The sequence below is a fragment of the Solea senegalensis genome, linkage group LG20, assembly GCF_019176455.1.
Source record: "Solea senegalensis isolate Sse05_10M linkage group LG20, IFAPA_SoseM_1, whole genome shotgun sequence".
Lineage (NCBI taxonomy): Eukaryota > Metazoa > Chordata > Actinopteri > Pleuronectiformes > Soleidae > Solea > Solea senegalensis.
Window position 1 is genome coordinate 2,464,002 of NC_058039.1, and position 23,677 is coordinate 2,487,678.

Below are 23,677 nucleotides of genomic sequence, written 5' to 3' on the forward strand. Positions count from 1 at the left end.
AGTTTCAGTGTCCTACAGATGCTCGTATCTTGGCAGGAGCAACTAAATATGAGCATATTAGTCCTAAAGTTTTAAATGGTCTATATCGGGAGTCCAGGTAAATAGCAGTAGTATACCGCTTCACCATCGGGTAACAGTACAAGTCTGAGTGTGAATTAGTGTTAGACCATTTTACCATTTGTGACGACAAATTATGGTCAATTTATGACCTTTTTCATGACTTACGACATCAAATATCTTACATACTGTAGCTTTAAAGTTGGACATGTTTGAGACTCTGCGACATTTTAATGTCTAATTATAGGTTTATCAGTTTAGACTTTGACAATAAAACCTTTTTGACACTTTCAGGGTCAAAATGACTGAACTAGACAGGAAAAGTATGTATTCCATGTTCATACAGTGACTTATGAACAGTCATTATAATGACATCAGTGCCAAAGGAGCCTTTTATAATTCTGATTATTTAAATGACTGACCTAAATAATAATGTCATGTAAAGATCGCAGTCATTATAGAAATAGGGGATATGGACAAAAACGTCTGCCTGTGTTGGAGATTTTTTAATAACACGTTTCAATATTGCAACAGCCATCAGATTTTCATCTAACAAGTAAAAATCATCAAAAACAAACAAACAAACAAAAGAAAGAAAGGAGAAAACCTTTTCGTTTTCTAATCCAAACACCAGGGTTTTCTCAGCTATGGCCCTAAATTCAAACAAAGAAAACCTTTACACAGTGAGCAGATATTATATTCAACAAGTTGTTCCTCAAACAAATTATAAAAATAGATTTAGCATTTTCAAATACATATTTACAGTATTAAACAGAACGGTTACAGTAACAGAAGGGAGCGGGGAAACAGAGACAGATTTGAGTTTCATTCATCGTGGTGACGAGGTCCAGTTTGACTGTGTGTGTGTGTGTGTGTGTGTGTGTGGTTTTTTTCTCAGATATTTTTGACAGTTACAGAAAGAGAGTACGAGGAGAACCACCAAAAAAACTCTGCTTGTACCAAATACAAATCAGTTTTACAATATTGAATAAAAAGATGATGTGGTCATCAGATAATGCCCCGATTCACTTCTTCCTTTCAATCTCCTTTTTGCATTTAAATACAGATCACTGTACAGACAGAGAAGTGAGGGTTAGAACTGGTGCAACATGAAATCAAACGGGATAAAACAACAGAGACAGAGACACAAACAAATGAACATCTGCAGGACATTCTGTATCCATACTGCAACTCGCACTGTAAACGACACGTCCACTCATCGTGGACTTTAAATGAACTGTAGCAAACGACAAATTCACAGTCATCTTAATATAATAAATCAACACTAAATCAAAGAAAAATCAAAAACAAGACGTCATTAAGATCAAATCTTGAAGTTATATCAGCGGCGTAGCCAGTAATGAGTCTGGGTGGACACATGAGTCACCCACTCACACAGCCGACTCCAGTCAAACAAACATTCTGTTACAAAAATGATAAATATTCACATGTTCATGTTCTGTGTATATATATATATATATATATATACTGTATATATAAATACATATGTCCAATGTGTTGCTGTTATTGCCTTTGCAGTGCATGATATTCAAATTATGTGTGTGTTTTCGGTCTCGACTTTTACTCTTTCTTTTTCTGCGACAAGATGATCCGCCCACTTTTGTACGGCCCCACCCAGAAAAAAACCCATTTCCGCCTACGCCGCTGAGTGAAGTAAACCACGGTCGCATCTCCTCCGTAGACATCTGCGTTACAATCTGTAAACATGAATAAATAAAGTGAATCAGGCTGTCCTTCCAGAGTCCGCCCCGACGTCTGCACAAAGGATTCAACGTGGAAGAGGATCGTGTTTAGTGAGAAGAAAGTAACGGCAAAATGACGCTTCATCCGCACGAAAGGAAGGAAAGTGAAGACACGCGGATGTAAAGAAACGACACACCATTCCTAAAGTCACTGCAGCATTTGTGTCACCACCAGTTAACCTCAAAATGGGGAAACAAACAAAGCAGCGTGATATTCCTGAAACAAGCGTACATCATCATCATCATCATCACCCACGTCTCACTGTCGCTCCATTCATCCGGCAAACACTCTTTAACTTCCTCTGCAGCCACCGGAGCCTCAGCGTGGGACAGCACAGTCGTCTTTTACGCTGCTTTGCTCTGAGACCACAGATTATAATCCAGACGTGTTCAAATCTGCAGTAACGTTCTGATGTGAGATCACTTCATTTTGTGTCTTCAAAGTGAATAAGATGTACAAAGAAAATCAGCCGTGCCACTTCTGAGGAGAGTGTTCTTCGATCCAGGACTCTGATAACGTGTGTTTCTTTAAGGGAATCAATGTCGCGGTAAAGGGACATTCCACCAAAAATGTGTCTCTTTGCACACTAATCGATATCTAGTGTGAGTCAGTGTATCTCCGTCGGTCAGCTTCAGGACAGACAGAGCCTGCGTTACATTTCATTCGACCTCTATCCGCACTTCAGATAGAGAAAAAAGAAAAAGAGTCACTCCTCCAATCTCACCCCATCATCACAACAAGAACACTGCTCGTCTGCGAGGGGAGGGAGGGGGATTATCACAAAAAGAAAGGAGGAAAAGTGGGGAATGAGGAGTCTAGAAGAGCACTCTCTCTCTGTCTCTCTGTCTTCCCCCTCTCCTCCATCCCATCGTCCGTCTGTTGCGGCGGCGGCGGCGGCGGCGCGGGACTCGTGGAGTGGACTCCGTGTTAGACCTGCACACCGCGGCCGTGCATTTGGATGACCTGGGCTCTGAGCGTCTGGATGGCGGCCAGTATGAGCTTCTGGTGCTCTAAGGAAGTGATGCCAAGGCTCATGACGTCTCTGTTGACACAGATCAAGATTTACAAAGATCATTGGGAAGTTTATTGGACTCTCCATCACTGGCTGCAGTCGGTGACTCCTAATCATTTCTCAAGCTCCAATTTCCGGGTTAATTTATCAGCATTTTATCACTCAAACATTTGGCTTTCATCACCGCGCGCCGGGTGGCGGTTTGATTGAAAGCCGAGGTAACGCGAGGTGACGAGCCAGAGGCGCTCCGAGCCCCGCCCACTGATGTTTGATTGAGAAGAGTAGATTGATTTATTTGTTTATTGGTAGTTTTACTGAGGCTGTCTATCATTGGAAAGGAACAACTCATTTCTAGACTGAAAAGCTTTCATGTTCGGTATGAGGCTGCACATCATCATCATCATCATCATCATCGTCATCATCATCATCATCGTCATCATCATGACGGCTCCAAACGTTGTCCGAGCACTTTTATGCACACCTCTGAATACAGGACGCACCTGAGTGAAAACTGACCGGCTGGCGATTGGCTGTTCTGCCTTAAGTCCCGCCTCCCTTGGTGCGTTAGCTTTATCGTTCAGCTCGCGTGAACTAGCTAGGTTCATAGTTCACACGCTATAGAGTTTTGACTTATTTTCCGTTAGTGTCAGTCACTTTTGGACATATGGAATTATTATTATTATTATTGTTGTTGATAATAAAATATAAGACATTATTGAATTATCATATCAACAAGCTGTGTTAAATATCCATGTGAAATAATTGAGAAAAGTGTTCAAACCCAATTTTTATTTTTATTTTATTAGTCATGTTTGTAGCATTTTGTTTCCTTTTTTATTATTTTATACTGAGTGTGTTTTTATACTTTTTATTATATCTTGTATTTTAAACCTTTTGTACCCTTCTGTCATTGTATTCATCGTTTTTATTGTTTGGTCAAAAAATGCATTATTAATTATTATTATTAAATATGAACCACATCCATCCCCCGCACTTTTGAAAAGCTTGCTACGCCCCTGCTCACAGGTGATCAAACTCAACAGTGTGACCAGAGTGAAGCTTTAAACCATTGGAATTTAGTGGCCCCTCTTTTCACTTGTCATATTCAAAATTAGGCACAATATTGGAATTTTTGCCAATACTTACAACTGATACAGATACCGATATAAACGTTTTTTCCCTCTAGTGATTTCAGGCTTTTGAGCATCACTAACTTATGTGACAGACCCTTAAACCCCCTTTAAAATAGTTGCCCACATTTGTCTAAAATTTATTTTTCTAATTATAATAATGTCAGTTAAGATGTTTCCACAGCTGAACACCTGCAGACTGTTTTGCGTGAAGCTACTTACTGTACAGTCATTCGTGCCACAGACTCTAAGTAGCAGTATCCTGCAGCGGTGAAGTTGTCCTTGTATCGACCCATGTCCACTGCGTCCAGCCACTCTCCTACCGAGTTAAAGGAAGGGAAGGACGGAAGAGGTCGCTCTGCGAGTGTGATGGACGAACTGAGAGTCCTGAAGGAGAACGCACACAGGTGAGCGTTCAGAGGTTTATAGACATGAATGAAAACCGTCCGTGCGGTCGCTGAGGGTCACCTGACACATACCTGCGCGCCAGTGTGGAGGAGCCGATGCCGTCGGGGGAGCGGATGCTCTTGCTGAGGGCTGAGTGGATCTGGCTGAAGCTGGGCCTCTCCGTCCTCTCCTTCTGCCAACAGTCCAGCATGAGCTGATGGAGATGTGGGGGACAGTTGACTGGAGCCGGCAGCCTGAAACCATCCTCGATGGCTTTGATCACCTACAGGTGGAAGCGGGAAGTCGAGATCACTTTAGAAGTTCTCGTGGAACTCGCTCAGGCAGGTGTGAAGGACCTCATGTTGAACCACGTCTACACTTTCTGTTGTTTTCATTCAAATGGACATAGGGTCTGGCAGTAGAAGTGAACCTTACGGTTTCCTGCTGCTACAAATTAAAGCTCCAGTAAGTAACCATTCATCTTTTTATTTAAAGAGTTCCCTCTTCAACGTTATGTATCCTTTATTTAGCCGGGAAGATACAATGAGATACAAGATCTCGTCTTCCAGGGAGAAGAGGATCAAAAAATGACATCAATCAGCAGCATTATTTCCTCAAACCCTCTCGCTGTGTCCCACTCCAGCGTCCTCTCAGCCCCTTAAGCTGCTGTCTCACCAAAGAGCATTCACGAAATGCTTTTCAGCATTTGACATTTCCCATTTAATCAAAGCGGCCGAGTAAAGTGCAGGACGGATCACAGGTGGACAGGCCCAGCGACAACGCCGTTCTGATATAATGTATCAATTTAAAATGGATTAATATCCCCGCTGCTCTACAAGCTCGACCTTCGCCCTTTCAATTGGAAGTTTGATAACACGGACGAGGCTGAGTGAAAACTTTCTTCTGCTTGGTGAAAGGGCAGCGATCGCTATTCATCTGCCTGCTGAGTAACTCATGAATATTCACGTTTGGACATTGGAAAAGCCAACATGCTAATAATGCCTTGTGCTTTTTCAACTCTGCGCCTGCCGGCATAAAGTGTGCACATTATTTTCTGATGGCGTTAATGTGAGAGGGCATTGAAGCACCTGATGCACCTGATAAAAAACTGACACTTTCACGGGAAAAAGTTCTACTTAAATCTGCTGTGTGAGTGAAACACTCTTTCATTTTCATCTTAAAGCTCTATATGCTGACTGGATGTAAGTTTGACAGTTTATTTTACAAACCACTTTTTGGATTGAATCTGATTTTAAAGGGTGACTAAAAGAGTGACTCCGCCCCATTGCTGAGTGAGGGAGAGGAGGAGGGAGGGAGAGTGGGGAGTAGTGCAGGGGGCGTGGTTTGGTCGTGAATTTGACACCAGTTGCATGTCAAATTTCAGTGAGACGGTTTTCGATCGCTCACACCGTGTTCCAAGCCACACCTCTGGCATTTACAAAAGGGGGAGGAGTCTGGGACACAAGGCCTTGCACTAGGCTAAGTGGACTAAGGGCCCATCCACATGGAAACGGCTGTAGGTGAATTTTTTATTTTTATTTTTATCATATCGGCGCTTCGTCCACACAGAGGGAAATCTCAAAAGTAAAGAGAAAAATGTTGTTTACGTTTCAAGTCATTATTGTTATTATTATTATTATTATTCTTCAATTTTCGTTTGGATAGTCAAGAAAGTCAAAAAAGTTGAATGCAGTAGCTGGTGTTTGACCAGAAAGAGGCACTAGAATCACCAATTTTTGGTATTATTACAAGTATAATTCCACTACTTTACACTAAACTGTGAAGATTTACACTTGGATGAACACACAACATCAACTAGATACACATACACACTGGTTCACACCTGGTTTAGGGATTACGGTACACTTGTATGTAAGAATAATAAAGAATAATAAAAAAATGACCTGTATATTGACTGTCAGAGTAGGGTTGGACCTTCTATGAAAATCTAAAAGATGTGACTCTGGGGTAAACAGCAGAGGCCGACTACTGTCCACCATTATTGACCCAGTGAGTAGCGAGTGAGTTGTAGTTTGCTTACAGCCTCCCAACAAACGACCTTCTCCTGACACAACACAGACTCCACCAGAAAGTTTGATCAAGCACAGCACGCCGGGCCAAACAGGAAATTGAGCGACGTTGAGTGAAGACTACAGCGTTAGTTCGCTTTAGTTACCTCATCAGTAAAACAGTGCAGTCTCCTCTCTGTCACTGTTCTGGCGGGAGCCCAGGACACTTGGTCACAATGTGAGCATAGCAATGAGGCAGCGCGTCAGTGTTGACAGCAGCAGCTGTCTTTGAAAGTTCACTTTTGACCCTTTAAAGTTTTTATTTTGCTGAAATCTGACCCAGTGATTTTGAGCATCACACCCGCCCGTCCCTGCTCCTCTGGTCTTCAGTGTCTGCTCAGTGATGTCACACTCTGACAGTAAATCTCTCCAGGACGCCACAGGTCACAATGTCGCTAAAAAGGCATGTTACACATGTTAAATGTTACACAGTGGATATTTAATCCTTTACATGTTGTTGCCTCTAACAAAAACATCCAGAGTAAGATCTGCTCTTTTGTCTCTTTCATCTGCACTTCAAGGTATGATTTTCCTTTCAAAGAAATCTGAACAAAAACTCATTTAGTTTTTCTTTTTTTAAGGATTAAAAAGGCAGTCGTGATGAATCCTCACACACTGACACACACTGGAAATAAGTGGCAGCGATAAGTGACAGGGTCCAGGCGAACTGAACAATCTTTTCAGCCCTCAAATAGTGAATATTTTACATTTTCTGAAAGAGGCAGAATTTTTGCAGAGGGATTTTCAATACTTTTAAGAGCAGGATGCAGCACTCAGGCGGAGGCCACGAGAAGGGGGTCAACGCGTCCTTAGGAGAAAACAGGATTGGTCACGGAGCTAATGCAGACTAAAAGGAGGGGGACTTAGGCCCTGCAATAGCTCTCAGAGCTACTGCGGCTTCTTATAACAAGATCCAAGCCTGGTCACGGATACGGAGTTCATTGAAAAGGTGAATCGGAGGGAGGTGAGAAGAGACCGAGGCTGGTTAAGTACAGATATTAATATAAAAATAGATATATACAGAATAAAGGCCATAGCGGGAGGGATTAATAGAAAGCACCCTTCTTTACTTACATCCTGGTTGCCCATATCCCAGTAGGGTCTCTCTCCGTAGGACATGACCTCCCACATGACGATGCCAAAGCTCCAGACATCTGAGGCGGAGGAGAAGCGGTGGTACTGGATGGCTTCTGGAGCGGTCCACAGCACCACACTCTTCCCTCCGTGCTGGCAAACCAAAGCGGGAGAGGGAAGACACAGAGGTGTAGAGAGATCACAGAATGTAAAGCGATAGTGTTGCCTTTGAACAAAGTGTCAATGTAGAATATTTTCAGTGGATTTTGGTTTGTTTTTTGATGCTTTAATTATACGACTTCCCCAACATGTGCACATTCATAACAAATGACTTGAAAATACTTGGGTAATATTAGGATAGTAGATAAAATCTATATCCCAGCTGCAGCACAGAAAACAGAAATACTTGCTTTTCCATATTTACTGATTTGAGCAGCCACACTGTCCAACGTGACACCTACATCTCAGGTGCTGAGATGTAGACAGTGAAAAGGATCTTTCAGCACAGTTTTAGCGTCTACATCAGTTGCTTATATCACAAGCACAACACGTCCTGTATCCATTTCAAAATAAAAGCATATAGCTTTCATTTTATCAGGAAATATTTTCAGGACCAACAGATGTGCGGTTTCATCGTATAGAATCCTGAAATTGAAATCACAGGATACATGACACATGGAAATCATAATATCAGAATGCAGAACAGGAGTGATACTGAGTTTTTACAGGTTTTCTCTTACCAGTGTGGTGTAGATGGCCTCTATCTTGTCGTCCTGTAGAGGTCTGAAACCTGACACCTTGCAGCCCAGGTTGGCGTTAACCAGCACCTGTGATCGAGTAAACCGACCGGTTACATTTGGAGGCAAAACAATTACAATATGCAACATACATAAATCAGCAAAGTGCTGGCTGTGGGTCACAAAGGTCATTCAATAGAATATAGAATTTTAAATAACTGTAAATGACGTATAATAGATTTCCACTAAATACAAAGTCATGGCGTTTAAATGACGTGTTGTTTTTGTTTTATCTGACCAAGTATATTTATGACCAGGTGACACATACAGCAATATTGTGATATTTTATGTGTAAGTATCCGTGTCAGCCGGTCAGCATACAGGCCTAACATTTTAGTATTTGCACTTCATATTATTAATATTGTTATTTATGTTGAGAAGCTAAACCTTACAGCTGCAATCGTCACATGCATGTGTTGAAATAGCTGCATGTTCAGGAACAACGTGAAGTGGACTCATCATTAATCTGTATGGAATTGTTTTTATCCCCAAGTTCACATGAAAACAATAATATACTGTACATGGGAATTATTGATCATGAGTCAGGGTTTGGGTGTGGACCTCAGAGGATTTTCAGATTTCAGATTTGCTTACAGCACCAGCAATAATCGATTGTTTACAAAAAAAAAAATCACATTCAATATTCAAATAAATAATAATCCCCGACACGATCACAGCATCTGCAGTTTGACAGATGGGTTCTTTTAGGAAAAGTAAAAAAAAAAACAGATGTGACAAAATGATTTTGACAGTGTTGTGTTGTTATTTTCCTCAAATATAAACCTAGTGCTGAGCGACTGTCAAAGACGTTTGCAGACAAGGACATACATCACACCCCCCCACAGCCTCACCCCTCTATCATCTCCTCCCACCTGCTCTCTTACCTTGTGTGCGGCCAACCGTTTGTGGATGAAGCCCATTTCGGTGAGATACTTCATCCCCGACGCCACGCCGGTCAGTATATCCATCAGCTGCATCACACTCAGCTGGCCTTCGTGTTTCTGGAGTTACGAGAGAAAAGAAAGGACGAGGAGGTGAGGAACAAAGGGAGGAAGGTGAGTTTTTCCCAAATTTTCTATACGAGGACACACTTTTTGAATTTATACACACATTAAGTTACACTCTATGGCAAATTCAAGTTTTTAGACCAACATATCTTTTAAATGTGCCATTTTTTGCATAATACTAGTTTAAATTAAAGGGAAAAAAGGTTAGTAGATACAGCAGATGTCGACGAAGAGATGAAAATATTGGGCGACCCCTGATGTAGTAATTCATTTAAAGCTTTATCTCTAAGATCTGGTATCATTTTGGATTGGTAAATGAACTAAAACTTCATTTTATTCACGCTATTTTAAACATACACACATACATCTGAAGGAAAATTCTGCAAATTAGTTTGGGGGATCCAAAAAATATCTCCCACAGTCTGTCAGCGGGTCCCGACCCAGATTTTGGGAACCACTGGTATAGAACACACAGTGATCTCAAAAACAAAAAAAAAGGAAAAGAATAAAGCCAAACATCTGTTCCTACAGCGCAGTGTTGAGCTCACTGAGCTGATTCCCTTTATTTGAAGAATAAAAACAAACAGGCCATTAATTCATATCATTATAAAACACACAGAGCGGAGGAGCACAATTACAGTTTACAGAAGCTTACAGCATCTTTGAGCTGAAACACTCCATTTGTGGCGTTAATTACATTATGGTTTTTTTCTCCCCGTTACTGCAATAAGCACGAGTATTGCTGCCCTAGGACTTCGGGATTATTAGAACAAAATGGCTTGTTTACGGACGCAGAAGGCAATAATATGGGTTTATTTTTGCACCTAAATTGAAGATAAATGCACATATTAACACGTAGACACAGTAAAACCTACCCTCAGGAAGGAATCCAACGATCCGTTGGACATGTTCTCCACTATGATCATCATGGTGTTACCTGGAGAAAAGAGCAGGACAGGAGGGAGTATGGGAGGGGAGATATAATCGTGGGGTGGGTGTGGTGTAATGGAGATGGAGACACAGAGGGAGGGAGGGAGAGATTAAAGTGAGTGGAGTCCACTTGGCAGCAGTGCCGAGTCGTTGTGCAGAGCCATTCTTCACTCAGTGAACTGTGGTGAAGCCGGGAGAACCTGTGTGCTTCCCTGGCTGCCTCAGCAAGTTTAATGACCCTCACACACACACACACACACACACTCACACGCGCACACACTCACAATAAAACATAGCTCAGGTGTGCATGGACATATACGTGTGTGTGTGTGTGTGTGTAGCCCGGCACAGATGGCAGGGATCCAGCACAGTGCTATGAAGTGCACAGAGGAGGATAATAAGACTGCAGCAGTTGGAGGGAAAGAGGAAACAGAGAGAGAGAAGAAGAGGAGGAGGAGGAGGAGTGGAGTATTGAATATGGGCGGTTGATACTGTCAAGTGCAGCGTGATAGATATGTAAACAAGCTGGTATCTTAAATTACTGATCCTCAGATAGCATGAGAGGCCATTAATCCCGGGACTTTGTGAAGATGTATTGGAAGGAAAAAAAAAAAGCTTTCACAGCTCATGGTTCACCAGCGTGAGCGCGACGCTGGGCACGAGGAGGCCGTTTGGAAACGCGACACCCGAGAGCTGTGAAGTCAGCAGCACGAGGACGCTGCCGTGATGCACCTGCCACCTTGTAACGAACGCGAGTCGCGGGGTCGAAGCGCGTGGTTGATGCCCCCGGTGTTTGTGAGCTGCAGGAGGCCGGCACTACACGTGTGTGTGCGACTACAGCGACAAACAACGCTTCAGCTGACGGAGACGCTGCGTTAGAGAAGATGTCAAATTATTCCGCACATCCTGACGAAGGGAGGGAGGGAGTAATAAGTCCCGTCTGCCGCTTCACAAAAACACAAATTCAGCTCTTACACACTTGTAAGTCATTAGAATAGATATTGAAAAGCAGAGTCTTTAACTTTACAGTACTTTCAATTTCAAACTGTGGCATCTATAATGGACTCCATCAGGTAGCAAGGATGGCTAATGAAAATAGATCAGACTGCTAGTGGAGTGGAGGATTATATAGTTTATGCTAATACTAGCCACTGCATCACAATGAGGGAATGAAGTGAATGAATGAAACCCAACAACAGACTAACATACTTGGTAATCCAGGCAAATCTTTGTGACAAAATATGAAAAATTAAATAAAGACATAACATGTATTATCATTATCACTTTTAAATGGTGCTCAAAAATGAATATTTAGTCAAACATATGGTGAGAAATTACTATTTTTCAAGAATATCAGTAACGCGTAACTCACCGAAGTCATTATTTGGTGCGAATATTATATAAAAAGTAAAAATGTATTACTTCAATTGAATTAATTCAGTTGCGTAAGTGATACAAAATCACACAGCCACCACTTCTTGTGACATAAAAAGGAATCGTTATCATTAATGGCAATAACATCAAAAATAACACATGTAGTGAGTGTAAAAACAAACACAACGTGTTTATCTGGGGTCAAACCAATGAACTGTGACTGGACGACGATGTGAGATCAGATAAACAGATAAATCCACTTGTGAGGTTGGATCTGATCAAATTGAGCTCCTGCGCTGATCTTTATCAACACAAACAACTACAGCAGAAAACAAACTCACCTCAACACTGCCTGTGTTTTTTTATTTTATACTCTGAGGTGTGAAAACCTCCTGGAGTCCTGGAAAGGAGACACATTACCTCAGTGCATATCCCATAATCCCTTTCCCTCTACGAAATGTACAAAGAAAGCAAAGGAGGGAGCTCCAGTGTTCAACAGGACACATGTTGATCAGGTTATATTTGAGTGTGGCCTTGAATTACAGGAGGAGGAGGAGGAGGAGGAGGAGGAGGAGGATGAGGAGGAGGAGGAGGAGGATGCTGTTTGCAGGTGGGATAAAGTGCAGTGGAGCGATGGAAGGGAGGCAAGTGATGTAAAGCGGATAATTTGTAGTCTCACTGTGACTGTGTGTGTGTGTGTGTGCTGTTTGTGTGCACTGATGTGCAATTTGGAAGTGCAAGCAAGCAGTGTGTGTGTGTGTGTGTGTGTCAATAGTAGTGAAAAGAAAGTGAACATATGGGACCACTTTTATGTATGAGGAAACATCCACATGATGTGTGTGTGTGTGTGTGTGTGTTTGTGTGATGGTGGGAGATATTGGAGTGGATCTCAAGGCCCTGCTGGGTCTCTAGCACCAATTACTGTACCCTGCACATCTGCTGCCATCCTGCAGAGCACAGAGTGTGATTGGGCCTTTACACACACACACACACACACACACACACACACACACACAGGTTTGCACCCTTATCTTTCATAGGGCACAGCATTGATTTCCGTTCATTTGGAAAGCTTTAACAAAGCATTAGCCCTAACCCTAAGCTTAATAAACTCCTCAGAAATGAGGTTCTGCCTCATTAGGACCAGGTTTAAGTCTCCATGAGGACTACTGGTCCTGACAAGGTCGGTGTTTAGGACAGAGAAAGATCCTAAAGAGTTAACAAATACACACAGTATAGTTTCCATTACATTGACTTACAAACATTTCCTGGAAACTTAGTCTAACCTTAACCATAACTACCACTAACCCAACCCTTACCTGGAGCCTTAACATAACGTGCACACACACACACACACACACACGCTGGCAGTAACGAAAACTCCAGAAAGTTCTCCTGCCTTTCCCATTCACCTCTAGCTCATCTTCGCTGTCTCTCATGTCTCTTTTCTCTGTCTCTTCCCTTCATGTTTTTGTGTGTGTGTGTGTGTGTGTTTTCACTCCATGACCTCAATTGCTATCTGTCAGTGGAAAATGGCTGCTGATGCAGCTTGACTGTTGCTCGGGCTCTCGCCTCTTCAGCCTCTCCTGTTTCCACCCTCCCGCGCTGCACTCTGAGCACTGACCGCCCCTCCGTGTGTGTGATATTGAATTGGTCGGAGTGTCCTGCATGGTGCTCTCTCCAATCTTCTCTTCTCCTGTCAATCCCCGTCACTCTGACTTGAGTTTCCGTCCCACCTCCACCCTCCATACTTTTGACACAGGTGATGATCCGCTCTGTAGTTGTGATACTGGAATTGTTCGTCATAGCCGTTGCTAACTTCCTTTGGTGATGGAAATGATGAATTAGGACACTGAATGTGCTCAAACTCCCCCTATTCCTCCTCGGATATTCTTCTTCTTCTGTCTTTCATCACACCTTTAGTTACTTTTGTCTTTTTTCAGTCATGATTTCCAAGAAGCGAATCGTCATACGGCTCACGTGACGTAAATGTCACCATGTGCCTTGTCCCCACTGGTCTCGCAGACCCTATACGGATCATTGAATGCATATAAAAATCGATGTTGTCTTTCGAGCTTCTTCTACTTCTCACTTGATTTATAACGTCAGTAAACATCATCCTGAGGAGTTAATGGTCTCAACCGCTAGTTTCAACTCTTCTTTTTGTCAATTGTGTCAATTATTCTCCCATTTAGTGGAAAATATAAGGCACATATGAGCAGACTCGACCCGTTCTGTGATGAGGAGATCCACTGGGGATCTACACATGTACAACCCATCACTCAAAGTATAATCACTCACTCATCCTCTACATGAGGGTCGCAGGAGCTGGACATGTCCCCAGTCCATCTCAGGGCAAACAATCATTCACAACAAAGGAGTGTCCAATTCATTATGTTTTTAGACTGCGAGAGGACACAGGAAGACCCGTTTAAACCCATGTGCACACGGGGACAACTGGTGACCTTCTTGCTGCGAGGCAACAATGCCAGCCACTGCCCCAGACTCAAGATTGAGTGCGCTTCTGTGGCACGAAACATCATTTGAATAGGAATGGAACTGTGGAAGCAGAAAGTCCTTGGAGAACAGGGTTTTTCCCTTTGTTCTTTCTTTCATCTGCACCTGATCTTTCTTACTTCTTTCTTTCCCCCACTTCTCCCTTTTCTCTGTGATTTGTCTACTTCCCTCGCTTCATACCTGTGGTAATGACGCCTTCCAGTCGAATGATGTTGGAGTGGTCGAACTGCCCCAGGATTCCAGCCTCGCTTAGAAACGAGCGGCGCTGTTTGTCTGAGCAGCCGGCCCTTAATGTCTTTATGGCCACGGGCAGCTCTCTTTTACTGGGCAGCTTCAGACAGCCTCGACACACCTCCCCAAAGTCGCCTGTAGGGGGAGATAAAGAAATAGAGGTCAGGATCCCTATTGAGTTTTTTTTCCCCCTCTCTATTTTCCTTTTTCTCTCACATGGCCCTAATCCTTTTTGGTGAGGAACAAGCAGAGAGAGCGAGTGGAAAAAATAGGTCAGACTGATGACACAGAGTAAAAAGATGAAAAGAAAGCGAGAAGAAATAAATAAGGGGTTAGAAAGATGCGGATTTGGGAGACTTTGGGGAGAGGCTGGGGCAGAATCAGAAGGAGAAACACCAACATATCGGACAGGAGGAGAGATGATGCAAATGAAGAGACATGTGAGATACAAAGAGATCAAACATGAGTGGGCTGCAGGTGAAAAGGTGAGATACACGGCAAACGATCACGGCGTTTCCAGACAGACTGAGCCGGTTGATGCCGATTGTTTTAAGGCACGTTGAGAAAAGAGCGTATAAAAAAGCTCAAGGATAACTTTAGTATTTTGCAGAAAAAAAAACCTTTGCTACGTTGATAAATAACGACGTCTGCTTTTAATTTCCTCCCCAGAAATCACATAATAAAACGAGGCACTTCATCTGTGAATGGTGCTAAGCAACAATAAAGAGAATCAAATGATTCATTCCTGTAACAGAGTCAGTAAATGAAGTACTGATTACCATGTTATAGACTTGTTAGCCTTGGGATAAAACCGATTCCTTCTGTCTGCACAACTTTGGAGAGACTCTGGTCTCTTGTAGTGCTGAAGTACATGTTTTATTTCTGCTCGACACAAAACTACATAAGAAACAACACATTCTAATTTAAATATCCAAAATAATTGAAATGAGGGCTAGGATTATTTTTTTGATTCATTGCAGACGTTCACTAGTTAATTGTGATTATAAAAAGAGCATGTGATCATATTGAAATGGTATTTTTAAGTCCATATTAACAATGTAAAGCAACTCTAACCTGTGAATTAACATAACGTCACGACGTTCCTTAATAAACTTGACTTCTAGATTATTTTATCTCTATTTTCTTCAGATCAATTTGGATTATTTCCAACCGAAGGACGCGCAATAAGTCGATTTCAGAAATGTTAAGGCAACAGCATTTACGCTTTGCAGGAGTTCCAGTTCAGCGGCCTTTTCTGTTCAATACTGACGCTGTATTAGTGTTGGACAGATGAATGAACCGTGCTGCAGCATTCATTGACATATTCAACAAGTCTAAACCAATACAGGCAGAGAAGCAGCAGAATTATATCTTACCATCTCTCGGCAGCTGCAGCCTCATTTTTATCAAATTCATTTCACTTTCTGACTAAGTGGCTGATCCTGTTTTGCATCATATTTTCAGCTGCATGCGCCACACGACACCAACACATCCCGCTCTCTCTCTCTTTGCACAAGCTGCTCCAACACAATCTAGCGAGTGCAAGATAATACACACGTGTTGACGCTGACAGCCCTTTACACCAGGTAATCTTAACGTTGTGACATAAATACAGAGCATTTGAAGATGGAGCTGCAGCAACAAGAGGAAGACCACAGAGACGGTTCATGGATGTTGTGAAGGAGGACATGAGGACAGCTGGTGTCACAGAAGAGGACATAGGACAAGATAGAGACAGATGATCGGCTGTGGTGCCCCCTAAAGTGAGAAGCCGTAAGAGGAAGAAGATCTCTAATCTTATACCTGTATGTACTATTCTCTCTATCTTGATACTGGAGTTGTCCAGCTCCTTGGCGAAGGCGTGCACAGCCTGCAGCAGGTCCTCACAGGTCTCCGGGTCAATGTAGGTCCTCCGCGTTGGGATCTTAACTAGAATGAGACAGAAACACACAGTGTTTAGAAGTGTACAACATGTAGTCTGTACGCAGAAACGCTGAAGTCCCCGCAGCAAAAACGTTCACACCGTTCCAAAAATAAATCAAAGGATACACTCTCACATACAGATGCATTACAGGGAAATAAAGACAGTTTGTTCTGTAGACGTAAACGTCTGCGGTCCCAGAGGTTTCCTCTCACAGCACAGAGCAGAAACACTCATGTCTGTGTTGTTCTGTGCTCCACTGAGGCTGCAGTCAGCGGAGAAATGAGTGGATTTACCTCCATCAACAAAGACTTTTCTCTCTCTCTCTGTCTGTGGTTCTTAAATATTCAACCATAATGTTGTGTTCAGGAACGAGCCTGAAATCAATATCCGTGATGTCCACTAGCTGCAAAATATCTGAGTTTGACGTGTTAAGCCAGTTTTCTGTGTTTGTGGGAGAAACCGATGATTCGAAACCCTTCGAAACGGCATGCGATGCTTCTGACTGCGTATTCACAGTTGTTTGTTTTGATCTTACAAGACTGAGAAAAGAAGAGGAGACATTTTTTTTTTTTAAAAAAGAGAAAGAGACAAAAGACTCCTAGTTCTCAAAAGTGAATTTGGGTTTCGTCCATGAGGCTTTAGTCAGATCACAAGGCGCTCACATCCTTTTGTCTTCTCTGATTGCTTCATGTTACTCCTCAAACACAAAAACACAGACACATGCAAATGAACCAGAGACTCAACTCAAACAGGAAAGAACAGATAGTAAAATGATGAGAGAAATTAACCTCGGAGTTGACTTTATTCTAAATAAGACATCTATCTATTTTGATAATATGAGTCGCTAATAGAGAAGTCTGATCGTGACTCAACTGCTGAGATGTTACTCCAACAGTCACAGGTTATAATCTGATTAAGAAACATGCCTGTGTCCAGCTAATCCCAGCTGACATAGGGTGAAAGGCGGGGTCACACTCTGGACACGTCACCCGCCAACATAAAGTCAAGTAAGGTCATGTGACTTAATTTACACCTGTAGCTGAAAAGCATCATCATGAAAGCATCTGTATTACACACAGACACTGAGACAGAGTGCACTCACAGTCACAAGGATTAAAATAGAATTTAAAAAAAAGTCAGTCATCCACTGAATAAGTTGAATAAAATAATAATAAGAATGTTTTTTAAAAAAAAGAAGTGCAAATAAGAGTTATTTAAAAGAGCAGTTGCAGCAGGAACAAAGGTGTTCCTATCGCGCTTAGCCTTACACCAGAGGACGGGAAATGATTAAGGGTGTTCTCATGACAGTGTCCTAATCAGACAATTGTCTTAATCTGGGTAATATTCCACGTCGACATCCCTCGCACTGTGACATTTGCCAAAAAAGCCCATTGTGTTCATTTAAAGCTTCTCAACATTGTTAACATAACAACAGGGTTCAAAATCAATAGAAACAGACACATTTCCTGATACTTGATTAATTCCTAACCATGGACTTGTACACAAATCACTACAGTGACATTAATGAGACACAACAGTCGGAACTCTCTGCTGACATTTAGACGCGCGGGTGGTATTGACCCCCGACAGTTTGACTTTACGCGAGAAAGCAAAAAGCAGCACCTGTTTTTCTTTTCTTCATCACATGCCTATTGCTTTTGCCAAACACTAACAATAACTTAATACAGCAGCCAGCAGTCAATAACTATTTAAAACAATGAGGAAACGCTTTCAATGAGGTGACTTTTGACCCCTATGACGACATTGTTAACGTCCTGGAAATCTTCCTGGAAAATGCCAGGTGGTTTTCCCAAAAGCCTGAGCGGGGAGCTGAAAATGTGATTACAGCTGCAGATCGACTTCAAGGAATCCTATCGTGGCTGCTTCATAAGGGCTTATTGATCCAGCACACACACACACACACACACACACACACACACACACACACACACACACAAATAAAGCCATAAGCACAATTATGAAGCAAATGAAACCTTTTCCATTTCAAAGCCAGAGCTGAGTGGATGATCGAAGACTCTTTTTCTGTCAAATAGGGTTTTCAAACACATATTCCCACTGGTCAAAAGAAGCCATTTAATCCCAGGTTTAATCAGCATTTACTTCAGGGTGAAATGACTCCGCAATGCTGCCAGGTTTTTTTTTTAATTCATCAACTTTGGCTCCACACTTATTTCTTCTTCATTGGCTTGATTTGTGGCACAGATACAAGTTGTGGTGCAACGCTACGACATGCATCCATCGTCCGTCCATTAGCAAAGCGTTAATATCGTATATAGCCCCATCAATGGTTACACTGGTGTTTCTCAAAGACTGGGTCCCATGGATAGGTCAGAGGAGACTTTTTTCCATACCTTCAGTTAAGATTTAAGTGTCAGTCATCAGTCATCATCATCTAACCGCTTTATCCTCCACCAGAGTGTCGCGGGGGGTGCTGTGCCAATCTCAGCTACATCGGGCGATAGGCGGGGTACACCCTGGACAGTTCACCAGTCCATCGCAGGGCCACACACAACTAGAGACAAACAACCATTCACTCTCACACTCACTCCTATGGTCAATTTCGAGGGTCCAATTCATCTAATCCCCACACTACATGTTTTTGGACTGTGGGAGGAAGCCGGAGAACCCGGAGAGAACCCACGCACACACGGGGAGAACATGCAAACTCCATGCAGACCGGGGCTCGAACCCGGGTCTTCTCGCTGCAAGGCGGAATGCTAACCACTACACCACCGTCTGGCCCTAAGATTTAAGTGTATATGTTTTAAATAACGTGCATACGAATTTACCAAAAATCTTTTAGAAATGGCTGTTAAAACCAATTCAAAAATGAACAGAAATGCTTTACTAAATTATATAAAGATAACTAGTTCAGGTTTTTAACAAGTAAAGAAAAATGAAAGAGGCTAAAACACAAGCAGGGGGCGCTAACGTGCTGCATGAAATACATAATAAATGGACGCAAACGATCCTCGCATGTATGACACCACGGAGACGTGCACTTCACTGGCTCAGTGGCTGATTAGTTCCAGGGTTAACTGTGTCACAGCCATGAGCGATTGAGGGGAAACTAAAGCACATTCACACTTCAGTGGTCGACAGAGGGAGCGTACACTCCCAGCCAAATATTTAGCAATCAGATTCTGGACGCGCTGTAAAAGCGGTCTATTAGTGGGGATGGCAGATGAGTCTGGATCCCCACACCCCCATGTTTCTAGGTCACTTATGCCGACATAACACTAATGTTCTGAGCAGTGTCACTTATGATGAGCCTCTCAGTCTCTGCCAAGTCACCTCCTCACACTCTGCCCCTCATTTCCCGTCCTTTTTACCCTCCCCCTCCTCTCTCTGCATGATTACTCACACTCTCATTTAGCCGCTCATCGCTCCCTCTCCTCCCTTGTCAGTCCGTGTCACTAAATGGCCGGAAAAGTCTTTAAGAGTTTGGCAGATGAACAGATGGGAGCGGAGAATAAAATGAAAACTACCATTACGTGACTTTCACTGACCCCACATGCTTGTTCTTGTACGGTCTGATCAGTCTCTGGCTGCAAGTGAAGGCTGACGTCTACAGTCAACTCCCATTTCAAATTCAGTTTTTGAAACTGGCACCAGCTATCAATCACAACGGTGTTCACTTAAATGTCATGATTCAATGTTCATTTTCATCCTCAAAATGGAAACACAATTGTTGTAAATCCTGGTTTTACGATGTACATGTTCAGCTCATACTGTATATATTCTGGCTTCTAATCTGTTTCTATAATCTTATTATTATCATTCTTTGTAAAAATGTAAATTAAGGATTATTTTATCATTTGTGCTTGAAAAAGAGCTCAAATCAAGTGAGAAGTAGAAGTAGACTTCGAAAACCAGTGGGGTCGCCCCCTGGTGGCCGACTTCCACTCTACTTTCTTTCCCTGCACTCACAAAAACAATGAAAAAGTGTCTTTTTTGTCCGTTTGTCAGCCCAGTTTTAGATGACTTCAAAGTCCTGCAGAATTCAGTGTCTTTATTCTGAAAATTCAAGTTATTAGATTGAATTGTTTAGATAAGAAGAAAAAGGGTCAGTAGAAAAAAAAAAGATATGATGTTTTGACCCAGTATGTATGTGTATGTATATGTGTGTGTGTGTGTGTGTGTGTGTGCGTGTGTGTATTCTGTGTTGCGTGCTTGTGAGCTGTTGCCATGTCTATGTTTGGGCAGATTTAATTCGCAGCCACATGGCTTCGGCTCATTATTCATCAGGCATAGTGCTCCAAACCTCTCCAGAGGGCTCAGCATGCTGAGAGATTAAACAACGCAAATGAGCGTGTGCACCCACACACACACACACACACACACCCCCCAACTCTCTCTCTCACACACACAAACACATATGCATACACCGCATTAGTAAAGGATTGGCATGCACAAACCGGACGACGTGTCAAACTACTTCCACCATCAAACAAAAAAAAACAAAACAAGCAGCAGCATTTACAACTTGTCAACATCAGACGCAACAACAGCAACATTTAATGTCCTATTCTTAGAAGTGCAATCTCTGCTACTGCCCACCGGCACGCCTTTACCCCTCTACCTCTCCTTCTCTTCTTTTCACTCCTCTCAATTTCAATCTCTCTCCATCAAACTCAGCCACACACACACACAACCTAATGCTGTGTGTCAGCGTGCACTCAGAATTAAGAATGAATGCTGTGTATATATAAATAAATATACACATATATATATCTGCATACATTCCGGCAGACGTGACAGCAAAGAGCTATTAACATAATAAACAAAAAGGGGTGACTATGAATCTACAAATAAATGATTTATCAGGGCCGGCACTTTAGGATTTTAAGACATACATATCTATATCTAAATATCTATATAGCTATATACAGTATATATATTATTATTATTTTTTTAAATGTATTCAATTTATTTTTTTTAAGTTAAGGGAAGGTCATGTATTTCAGTTATGGGAGTCAAACTTAACTTAATAATCAACATCTCTATGGAAACTCAAAATAACTTTGAAATGTAAAATAATCAATCATCAATATTTGATTTGTCTTTATTTTCAAAGGTTTGTATACATTATAAAAAACAAGCCTGTGTTGTATGAAATGAAATCAGTTTTTCTTGACGTCAGTTTCTCACACGTAGTTCATATCATATCAAATAAAAGCATTTAGTGATAGTTCCTTAATCACATAAACACAATCACACAGACACACTGGTGATTTCACAGTGCTTATCGCAGTCACTTACATTGGAAGTAGAGTTCCTCGTCCCCCTCTTGAGAAGCCTTGCTGTAGCCACATTGTCTACAAAGAGAAATAAAGAGCGGCATCAGACGGTGTTTCTTTCTCCCAGCAGGCAGACAAACAAACACAAGCATCAGACGCCGTTTATCTGGCACCGTAATGGCTTATACAGGATGTGCAATAACTGAGATGAGAGCGCGCGGAAGGCAAGCGTATTGAAAGTGGAGGCGGCGAGGACACGGCGTTCAGAGGGGCCCCCGACGCGATGGCACAGATGAGCAACGGCAAAGATCCGAGGCTGAATAAGTAGAACTCGTGTCTGATTTGAGTGAGCGAGTCTCGGGCACACGCTGATCAGTTTCCCCCCTGATTGACTTAAACAGTAAGACATGAACACACACGTGTGACATCACACGCTACACATTCTGTATATGAACATCGTTATCCGTCATCACTGTGCCACCACAGGAGGTCTAGAAAGGACACAAGGCTTGGCTTCTTTAAGCTCACGTCCACACAAGCGACCGGAAAGCGCACAATGCACCGTAAGTGACAGATTAACAAGTGATGAGCAGATAATCTGGCAGGCCAGCATTGTGCTTACTTGGATTAGACAGAGGGATGAAAAACAAGTCAAGAGGGCTCGACCGGTGAAGTGAAGATTGCACTAATGGTGAAATCTGTTTGTACATCAGAGGTTCATCTTAAAAACAGCATGCTGATAAGATTACATTCTAGATTTAATCTGGACGAAGCAAAATACAAGGTGGTGACCACAGTTTCTTTCCCCCAGTTACAATCTGAAGAAGCACTTCAAAGTCATTCACTGCGGGTTTAATAACACACGTAAGTGTTTACACCTGAAAGCATCATATCAACAACTAAGCAGGGATTAAAGCTGCAGTGCGTAACTTTCAGTCATTCTTGTTTGTTGTTATTTGTCTGCCTTTGTTTGGTCTTTGAGAAAAGAAATCCTTATTTAGTTGCCGTTTCCTTCATCTGAAATCAAACTCTGTCAATCAATACAAACAGAAGTGAGGGACGGAGCAGCAGTGTGGCGGCGGGTGGGAACAAGGAGCGTTTATTCCGTCAAACTGCGTAACAAGTGGGTTTTTTGCAGCAGTATAATTAACTTCTGATACTTTCCGTGGACACTGGCTGCAAAAATAACTCCGTTTAAATGAAGTCTATGGGAAAATGAGCTTCTATTTCTTACTTGTCGGTTAACACTTTCCTTAGCATTTAACGGTCTACAGAAAACAGAAAATAAAAAATAGGTTTTCTGGTTAGTCTGTGAATTAATGAAATAATCAAATCAACTGGAAGACTTAATCCATTTTATATACAGTGTTTTTTTTATATACAATAAACACACAGTGTTCCTTTTTCTTCCTGTGTGGGAATGTCACCGGGCGACACAATATACTGAGAAATAAAGCTTGATTCATACATTTTTTATGGTTGATGCCGATTTTTCATGTATTTAGCTGATATTTTATCTGATAACATATCACTCTTTAATTCCAACATAAAATGCATGAAAATTGCTCAACTTCAGTAACCGGTAATTGAACAATCTACACTTTATGTCTGCACTCTAATGAGTGGGTTGGGCTCCATGAATCATTTCACCTCCACTGAGAAACACAGGAGGAGTTGTGTAGAGACGACACGCTTAATCACCACTGTGTGAACTCATGTGACAGTGGTTGCGATGCATTCATTAATGAATGTTAATATTTTAAAGTTGTGCACTTAAGAGTTCTTTGTTGTTTGTTGTCTTGGTTTCAGAGAGATTTAAACCAAAAATAGACCGTGCATTATTGGAGTTGCAGTGTGCTAAATGAAATCAGTTCAAAAAGTCCAATGACACCGAGATGCATCTTCAGTCCGTGCACAGACCTCAGCCTGTGAGTGCATTTGTGTGTTGGACTTAAACATGTCTGCCCGGGGAGCCGTGTGTTAATGTAAACGTCAGAACACATCAGCGCCTCGCACAGAACCGGCGCACAGCAGAGAGGAGTTCACACACAGCCCGACAGACGTGTGAGGCTTTCACATTCAATTCTTTACATGTGAGGAGACTGTGTGTGTGTGTGTGTGCGTGTTCAGTTGTGTTATTTAG

General features: G+C 42.1%; 1 protein-coding gene across 2 annotated transcripts in view; it reads right to left on the minus strand.

Annotated features, from left to right (window-relative positions):
* Window positions 1-547: 547 nt before the first annotated feature.
* LOC122786474 (ephrin type-A receptor 7-like) overlaps window positions 548-23,677 on the minus strand; it is a 158,470-nt gene continuing 135,340 nt past the window's right edge. For both annotated transcript variants that reach the window (XM_044052812.1, XM_044052813.1), the window contains 10 exons: window positions 21,557-21,612; window positions 16,153-16,278; window positions 14,299-14,484; window positions 10,173-10,234; window positions 9,175-9,291; window positions 8,234-8,320; window positions 7,494-7,646; window positions 4,443-4,633; window positions 4,186-4,350; window positions 548-2,863 (listed from right to left, as the gene is read on the minus strand). In XM_044052812.1, the coding sequence (XP_043908747.1) occupies window positions 2,749-2,863; window positions 4,186-4,350; window positions 4,443-4,633; window positions 7,494-7,646; window positions 8,234-8,320; window positions 9,175-9,291; window positions 10,173-10,234; window positions 14,299-14,484; window positions 16,153-16,278; window positions 21,557-21,612 (1,258 nt within the window). In that variant the 3' untranslated portion in view covers window positions 548-2,748. The remainder of the gene's footprint in view (window positions 2,864-4,185; window positions 4,351-4,442; window positions 4,634-7,493; window positions 7,647-8,233; window positions 8,321-9,174; window positions 9,292-10,172; window positions 10,235-14,298; window positions 14,485-16,152; window positions 16,279-21,556; window positions 21,613-23,677) is intronic.